The 8,117-nt window shown below is 40.4% G+C and overlaps 1 protein-coding gene and 1 pseudogene across 2 annotated transcripts; one reads left to right on the top strand and one right to left on the bottom strand.

The window, feature by feature from the left end:
* Window positions 1–212: 212 nt before the first annotated feature.
* Window positions 213–1,716, bottom strand: SMIM26 (small integral membrane protein 26). Of its 2 annotated transcripts, XM_090285192.1 has the most exons (3): window positions 1,525–1,714; window positions 631–675; window positions 213–533 (listed from the first exon to the last, which is right to left on the bottom strand). In XM_090285192.1, the coding sequence occupies exons 1-3, from the start codon at window positions 1,640–1,642 to the stop codon at window positions 379–381; spliced, it is 318 nt and encodes a 105-aa protein (XP_090141318.1). In that variant the 5' UTR covers window positions 1,643–1,714; the 3' UTR covers window positions 213–378. The 2 variants fall into 2 exon arrangements, with proteins under 2 accessions (XP_090141318.1, XP_090141319.1); XM_090285193.1 differs by lacking the exon at window positions 631–675 and having other exon boundaries at window positions 1,525–1,716.
* Window positions 1,717–1,743: 27 nt separating this feature from the next.
* Window positions 1,744–3,650, top strand: LOC150003129 (type III endosome membrane protein TEMP pseudogene; annotated as a pseudogene).
* The last annotated feature ends 4,467 nt before the right edge of the window (window positions 3,651–8,117 follow it).

Raw genomic sequence — 8,117 nt, forward strand, 5'->3', positions numbered from 1 at the left:
ATTCAAAGGGCTACTAGAAATCCCAAACTAAATATGGATATTTGCTGAATCTAACCTTAAATGGATCACTAAAGCCGTGTCTGACAAAAACATAAAAAAATATGAAGTTCACGAACTAGTTTCAGAAAGCAAGTTTACGGACACTCAATGTAAAATTTCACTTCAACCTTTCACTCATGTGAGTATAGAGGTACATTTCTTGAATATGCAAGTTTACTTTTCCTCAAGGAAATATTTATTGCATATTATTAGTAATGACAACTTATGGAAAAATTAAATTAAATGTATACACTTTTCACAAACATAAAATGAAAACCAAGGCACCTATCAAATTTATAATCTGAACCAAAGTCCTGCTTTTCAGAATTCAGCAGTCAGTCATGATTCTGGTCCTGGGCCACCAGTCCATGATTTCCAATAGTTGAGGATCCTCTCAGTAATTGGAACAAAATCTTCTTTATATGTGACAATCGTTTCCACATAAAACCCTTTTGGGGGCTCAGTTATTTCATCCTTTTGCTCTAATACACCACCTTTAAAAAATACGAAACACAGGAATTATTAACTTTTAACTTAGGAAGCATTCATTAAAATTATTTAGTAAAGTCTTGGAAATAAAATAAGAATTACTTGACTCAGGGAATTCATTTGTTGAGACATCTTTTTGTTCATCACCTTTACAAAAATAGAACATTTGAATTATTAACCTCTCCATTTAACAAGTCATGTAAATTATTAGTAATCTTATTTAAAAACTAAAGAATTACCCCACCCCCATCACTCTCCTGACACCATTTTCTTTGCATAAGAAAGAAAAGTAAATAAAACATGACGACTGTAGACACTGAAATGTGTTTAAGTGCTCAATACTAGACACATGTACTTTCAAGCCACTGATAAATCTTCACTTTACTGAGATGTACTTATCATCATAAAATTATTCGTTTGAAATATAAGATTAAGTGATTTTTAGTACATTCTGACCTGGGCAACCAAGAAAACAATCTATTCTACAGTATTTTCATCCACAAAAAGAAACCCCGTACTCTTTTCTGTCACTCCCCAACACCACTCCCATTCAGCCCCAGGCAACCCCAAATCTATTATCTGTAGATTTCCAAGCATATTTTTGAAAGGTCAGGGAGTTCCTTTCCACCCAATAACTGGGAAGATTTTAATATTCCTTAGCTGGTGTAAGTGCTGAAACTGCTCGCCAAATGCGACAAGGACTAATGTTACTGAAGCACCACCGTCCCGTGTCTGAAAATTCCATCTCGAACGTTACGCTGGTTCTTCAAATTCTCAGTATAAGGGACTGCCTCAGTAAAAAATAAACAAAATTTAGGTAAGAGGACTTAAACGGAGTTCCTGGCAGATATCCTTATAACAAACGACTCTAAGCAGCCGTTGCCAAATTTTGCAGAATATTTGATACTGGCAGCACAGCGAAGCCACTCCTATAACCCCTGGGTACGGGCCAGGGAAGGCTGCGTGTCCGGTGGAAGGTCATACCGAGATCCGTACCTAATGGTTTGCTCGTTTTCCGGCCCAAGAAAATGAAGGAGCCCAACAGGGTCCAGGTGCCCAATGCATAGACAGCAGACATTCGCCTGTACCAAGACGTGGCCTGGTCCGGACGCATGGCGCTGCGTGGGAAAGATCTGACCCTCGGAGACTCGGGGTAGGTGGGTCTTCCGGGTGGTGCGTCGCAACCGCCGCCGCCTCCGACAGGAAGCTGGCCCGATGCACCCTGGGGCGTGTAGTGCGGGCAGCTGCATTCCGGACTGCACTCAGGTCCGGGCCCTTGCTTCGGGTGGTTTTCGGCGCTCTGTGGTGAGTGCATGTCCTTGGTTGTCTAATGACCTACAAAATGACAGTTTCTCTGAGCAAACTTCTCACTTGTAAAACTGTTTTACCTTAAGAGCCTTCACATGGCATTTGTAAAGGTTAATTCCATTTCTCTTCCAGCTCAGATTTGCAAAGATTACACCCGTTTTAACCTGGAAATTTATCTTCCCCATTTTCCTCTCTGGAGCCTTGTCTGGATGAGCGCATTGGGTTGCTCCACGTCAAAACTAATCTCTCCACTATGCTCTGGGTTCCATTCTTTACTCCTTCCTCTGACGTCTTTCCCATCAATTACACCCTATTTGTCCCCCACCTCCCACACATTTTCATTTTACTGATTTTTAATCCTTCATTATACAAATGGGTCCATATCTCAAAAATAAAACCGACTGTGTCCACCTTAAGCTTTTCTCTTATCCATACTGATAGCCTTGGTTCCTACGCCATTCCCCCTCTCCCCGCCCACCAGCAGCTGTCTGGGAGTTTCCCGTGATAGTGGGGTACATCAACCTGAGCTCCATTTGGCTTTGATGAGCCCTAGACTTACAGCTGTAAGATAACGACTGAATTCAATAGTTTCTTTTTTTCCTCCCCCTATAAAACAATCCCTCCTTCCCTAGGACCCCGGAGTCGGGCCATTTACGGCATGGTTTCCTCCCCGCTTGCTAATTCCCTCAAATAAACTTCTTCTGCTCACTGCCTCCTCATGGTTCTCTGAGCGACACCGTTCTTACAAATACATTTCTTCAAAGTATAATCTACCCCTACTACAAAAGACCAAATAACTTGATTGCAAAAGTGATGTACTTGGCCGAGTGGACACTCGATAAATTGCCATATACAGTAACCACTTTTCAGTCATAATCAAACTTGATTTTTAAAGCATTTGATACCACAGACCCCACCTCCTTTTATGGCTTCAGAAACATCTTATTTCATACTTCTGAGTCCTTCAGGGCTCTTTCTACTTTTGCCCATCTTCTAGAAATTGCTGTTTTGCCACACGCAAAAAAATGACTTTGAATGGACAGTAGGCTGAAGTTAAAAGCTAAAACTACAAACCTAGGGATAAAAGAAAAAAAAATGGAGAAGAATCTTTGCTACCTTGGGATAAGCAAAGATCTCTTCTTTCTTAGAACAAAACAAATATTGGGAAATTGGAAATTTTCAAAATTAAAACTTTTGCTCTTCGAAAGTCAAAATAAAAGTTAGTCCTTCCTGTTGAGGGAGTTGCCTGCTGCCTTGCCCTCTGCCTTTCATCTGCAGCTTTAGCTCCACCTGCTGTGTCCCCAGATTCTTTCCTACCCTGGATACTCCTCCCCAGGTTCTGCTCTGATTCAGCTTCTCCACCTGCAGCTAATAATCTCCAGCCCTAGAGCGTCCTCCAACAAGATTTGTGTCCCAGGGCTGCCTGGAACCTGGGGATCTCCTTGGAGCCAGGGCCTTCTAATCAAGTCCGAGGCTCACAGGTGTCTTCCAGCAACTCCATGAGTAAGACAAACCAAACCCACCATATCAGCCATATCCCCTGGACCAGGCACCAGGGCCCGGGTTTGGCCTATGCTGGTGGGGGTTGTGCTCGGAGCTGTGGTCCTTTCCTCACTGCACTTGCTGCCAAATGCCACCTGTGCCACAAATACTTCACCAGCTACCAGCACCACCTGTTACCAGAGACAAGGAAGGGGATATGTCCAGAGATGGGTGAAGATGAGGATGATGATGGCTTCATTGAGGACGATTACGTTCAAGTTGGGGCCAGCAGGCTTATGACAGAAGGTAGCAGGAACCACTTCTCCCTCTGAGCCCTTATCTTTGGATACCCCCTGAGCCCTCAGGCCTGACAGTTTAAGGAAAGTGAATGCTACATGGGGGCTATAAAACCTCAGGGACAGAGGTGGTTAGGGCTTAAGAATTAACCAGGTGTTGAGCAATTATTCTTCTTTGACACTAGCCACCCTCTCTTGATCATTAACCTTCAATGGCTCCCTGCTATTCTCAGGATAAAGCCTACCAAGGGCCTAACTATGGAAATAAGGCCTCACTCAGTCTCTTGGTTTTCTTTCTTGCCTTTCCCTATTATTCTCCTACTTAACTATTATTTCACATCAGATGATAATCAGTGTGCCAAATTTCTTACTGAATTTTTTTCCTATCAATAAAGTGTATAATCTAAGTGGTTTAAAAACAAAACAAAAGAAGCAATGGAATATGCAAAATACAGAGTTCACAGAATTTGTATCCACAATATACAAGGACCCTTATAACTCATATATAAAGACAAAGTAATTAAACAAACAAAACAAACAAACAAAAAACTAAAAACAACCCAACTAAGAAAAAAAAGCAGGCAACACATTTGAACAAATACTTTACAAGAAAGATATACAAATGGCCAATAAGCACAGGGACATCATTGGTCATCACAGAGATATAAATTTAAGCCACAACTGGACATCTTTACACACCTGTTACAACTAAAAATTAGATTGAGAACACCAACAGTTGTAACAATTTGGAGCAATCAGAACTCTTCCTAGTGAAAGAACATAAAATGTCACAACCTCTTTGCAATACTGGCAGTTACTTAAAGTTGAACTATGCCTGCCATACAACTTGGACATTTCATTCCTGTTTACCCAAAATAAATTAAAGCAGTACACCCACACAAACACATATACATAGATGTCTACAGAGCCTGATTCATAAGAGACAAAAAATGAGAACCCAAATGTCCATCAGCTAGTGAATGGATAAATGAAATGTGGTATACTATTCAGCAGTAAAAAGGAACTACTGATACATGCAACTACATGGATGAATCTCGCATCAATTATGCCACATGAAAGCCAGACACAAAAGAAACTAGACATAAAATTCTTGAAGCAAGTTAATCTGTAGTGGGCCAAAGCTGACCAGTAATTTCCCATGGCTGAATGTGGAGAACGCAAGGAATAAAAATGGGGCCTGAAGAAACATGCGAACAATGAAGATGTTCATGTATGTTGGTGGTGGTTTCATATGTTTACACAATCTTGTCAAATTTACTGAATTGTACACTTTAAATAGGTGTTTATTGTATATGTTATACCTCAATAAAGTTAAAAACAAAATGGAGAAGTCAGTATTCTCTTCCAGGCTTCCTTCTCTTCTCATCCCAGCAACTTTACTTATTTACTTTATGTTAATGACTCTCAAATCTACTCAATTCTTCTGAAAGCAATTCCATATTATTTACTGGCAGCCTGCTGGGCATTTTTACTATTATATCCTACAAGCTCCTTAAACTAACATTGTCCAGGATTAAATTTACCAGTGCCACCCCCTAACAGGAATGAGACCTATCCTTCCTTTTCTGTAATTCTGAGAATGATCACCTAAGCAAGAAACCTCAACTCACCCATCCTCTTGCCTAACATTCCACCTATAACCTCTCTAAAGACATACCTCTGTTCAGACCTCACTTGGATTCCAGCCTCCTCCGGTCTATCCTGTCACTCTCCTAGAATTTCTAAAACCTGTAACTGGTCATTTGACACTCTAAGGTAAATCAGATGTTTTCTCTGTCTTTAAGGTGGAATCCAGAGTCCTCATTAGGCACACAGCGCTCCATGTTCCCTTCTTGAGATGGCCACTCTCCACAGAACATTAACCTCCACCTCCACATTTTATCTGGATATAGTCACTTTCTACATTAGATCACCCAGTGGTGCTCCCTCTTCCTACAGCACCACAACTCATTTTCACTGGAGAGAACACCCAGGTTAGCTGGGTCTGCCACATTCTTCTGTTAATTTGAAACAGAAAGGCCCAAGGAACAGTTTCAGCCTTAATCTGTATACAGTTCTATGTATACTCCTCTATATAATGTAACAATTAAAATTTATATCCAAAAATTTTTAAAAAAGTAATCTATGGAAAACCTACAGAAAGTAAAATGTTCCTGGAATTTAAATGTAACTCTTAAACACCTTAAGATAGGAAACCCTCCCAAGAATGAAGAGCAGAGGCAAAAAGGCAATACATAAAAATTCAAAAGACAGAGCATCATAATCAATCTAGATGGTCCAACATCCAATTAGTAGTTGTCAGCTTTACCTTTCTACATAGCACCTATTGTAATAAATTATATAATTTACTTCTACTCTTTTATTGTTGGTCTTCCCCTACTAGAACATAAGTCCTGTGAAGATAGGAATTTTTATCTCATTGGCTACTTTCCCAGGGCCTAGAAGACTACTCCTTACATTGCAAATACTTAATAACTACTTGTGAAATAAATGAAACAGTTGCTCCAAAATTCTGAAAGAGAAATTTACTTCAGGTTTAGAATTTTACACTCAGCAAAGCTGTCAATTATGAAGAGAGAATAGATTCAGTGGATTATCCTCCATGTATTGATTTTTTTTTTAGAAATAGTCATGTAAGATGTACAATGACTGCGAATAGAAGAAAGAGTAGAACTAACTCAGGAGTCCAAACAAACAAAAAATTCCTGGATAACAGCTGTCACAACAATTGGTCTGTGTTTAAAGGGAATATCAGTAACCTCTAAAGAATACCCCACTCAGTAGAATAAGCTGGAATTCCTTAATAGAGAACAAAATCTTCTCTCAAAAATTAGAAACTCTAGGGAAAACAACAGCAAATATAAGCCATAATCCAAAAATAAAGCGAGCCAATCTGTGTAATGTTAGACTCTTAAGAAAAGTGATTTTGTCATTAAGAATGTTGTCCTTCAAACTTCCGGCCAAGATGGTGGCCTAGACTGACACCCTCTGTCTCACCCCACAACTAAGAAGGACTACAACTACTGCAAAACCAGAAATAGCCAGAAGTTCCAGAAAATAAAGCCACATAGAAGTCCAACATATGAAGTTATAAACAAGTGGTGCTCGTCCAGACAGGTAGGAGGGGCGAAGCCGAGGCGGAGAGATCAAGCTGTGCTGGTGGCAATAAGCACAGACATCCGTATTTAAGGGGAGGCGAGAAGCACCAAGGGAGCACCCCCGGCTACAGTCCAGACCCGTCAGCTCACAATTCTAACACCGGGGAAGGGAGAACTTCATTGCCTCAGACTATGAGGACGAGAGGGTGTGGGGATGAAGGAGGAAGCTCCCAGTCTCTCAGCGGAGAGTGAACAGCAAGAATCCATCTTGGACCCCCACCCCAACACAAAGCACCACAAGGTGGTGAGAAGGGTCGCCCGATATGGACAAGCGCACGGTGCTCCACCCTCTATAGCGTAGGAGGTGTGAAAGCCCCGCCCAAGAAGGAAAGGTAAACAAAGCTGTGAGGTTGGCAGAGATAATGATAGAGATACCAATTATGCAGCTGACCAGAAAACAAATACAGGAATTAATTAATTAATTAATTAAAGAGATAATCTTTCTGAGGCTCAGTTCAGAGCTATAGTTATAAGACAGCTTAGAGAAATAACAGTGGGACTTAACCAAGAAGGGGAAGGAATGAAGGCTAGTCCTGCTGAAATAAATGAAAACGCATATGAAACAAGTGATGAGGGAAGGAAAACCAGGGATCAAATCAACAAATCGAAACATAGGGAAGGAACAGTCAACCAGTGCATAAAGAGGAAACAAAAAGTGAGAAAAATGAGAACGTCAGAAACCTCTGGGACAACTATAAGAGAGCGAATATCTGAATTATAGGGTTGCCAGAAGATGAAGAAGAACTAGAAATTGAAAAAGTATGTGAAAAAATAATGAAGCAGAACTCCCCTAACTTGGGGAAGGAAATAGACTTACAGGCCTAGGAAGCACATTTCCAAATAAACTGGACCCAGGGAGAACCACACCAAGACACATTATAATCAAAATGTTAAAAATTAAAGATAAAGAGAGAATCTTAAAGCACCAAGAGAGAAGAAGAGAATTATGTACAAAGGGGTCCCAATAAGACTATTAGCGATTTCTCAAAGAAGACTGCAGGAAAGAAGGGACTGGCAAGAAATATTCAAAGGAATGAAAAGCAAAAATTTACAGCCAAAATTACTCTATCCAGCGAAACTGTCATTCAGAATAGAAGGGCAGAGAAAGTGCTTCCAGGACAAAGTAAAACAGAAGGAGTTCATTAGATCCAAACCACTGCTATATGAAATGTTAAAGGTACTTGTTTAGGAGAAGGAGGATCAAAACTATGAACATTAAAATGAAAACTGTATCACAACAACCAACAGCAGAAGCTAGGGAATCGAAAAGGAAAACTAAGTAGGCAATGAGAGTAGAAAAACAATTATAGGTATGGGGAACATA

The sequence above is a fragment of the Furipterus horrens genome, unplaced genomic scaffold (assembly GCF_987537825.1).
Source record: "Furipterus horrens unplaced genomic scaffold, mFurHor1.1.pri manual_scaffold_8, whole genome shotgun sequence".
NCBI lineage: Eukaryota > Metazoa > Chordata > Mammalia > Chiroptera > Furipteridae > Furipterus > Furipterus horrens.

What these genes read in the sequence shown, in the direction of transcription:
- SMIM26 (XM_090285192.1), bottom strand. Translation starts at nt 1,642, where the DNA reads ATGCGTCCGGACCAGGCCACGTCTTGGTACAGGCGAATGTCTGCTGTC. An exon ending in GAAAACGAGCAAACCATTAG is followed by an intron (nt 676 to 1,524) that starts GTACGGATCTCG and finishes ATTTTTGTAAAG; the next exon opens with GTGATGAACAAAAAGATGTC. An exon ending in AAATGAATTCCCTGAGTCAA is followed by an intron (nt 534 to 630) that starts GTAATTCTTATT and finishes TATTTTTTAAAG; the next exon opens with GTGGTGTATTAGAGCAAAAG.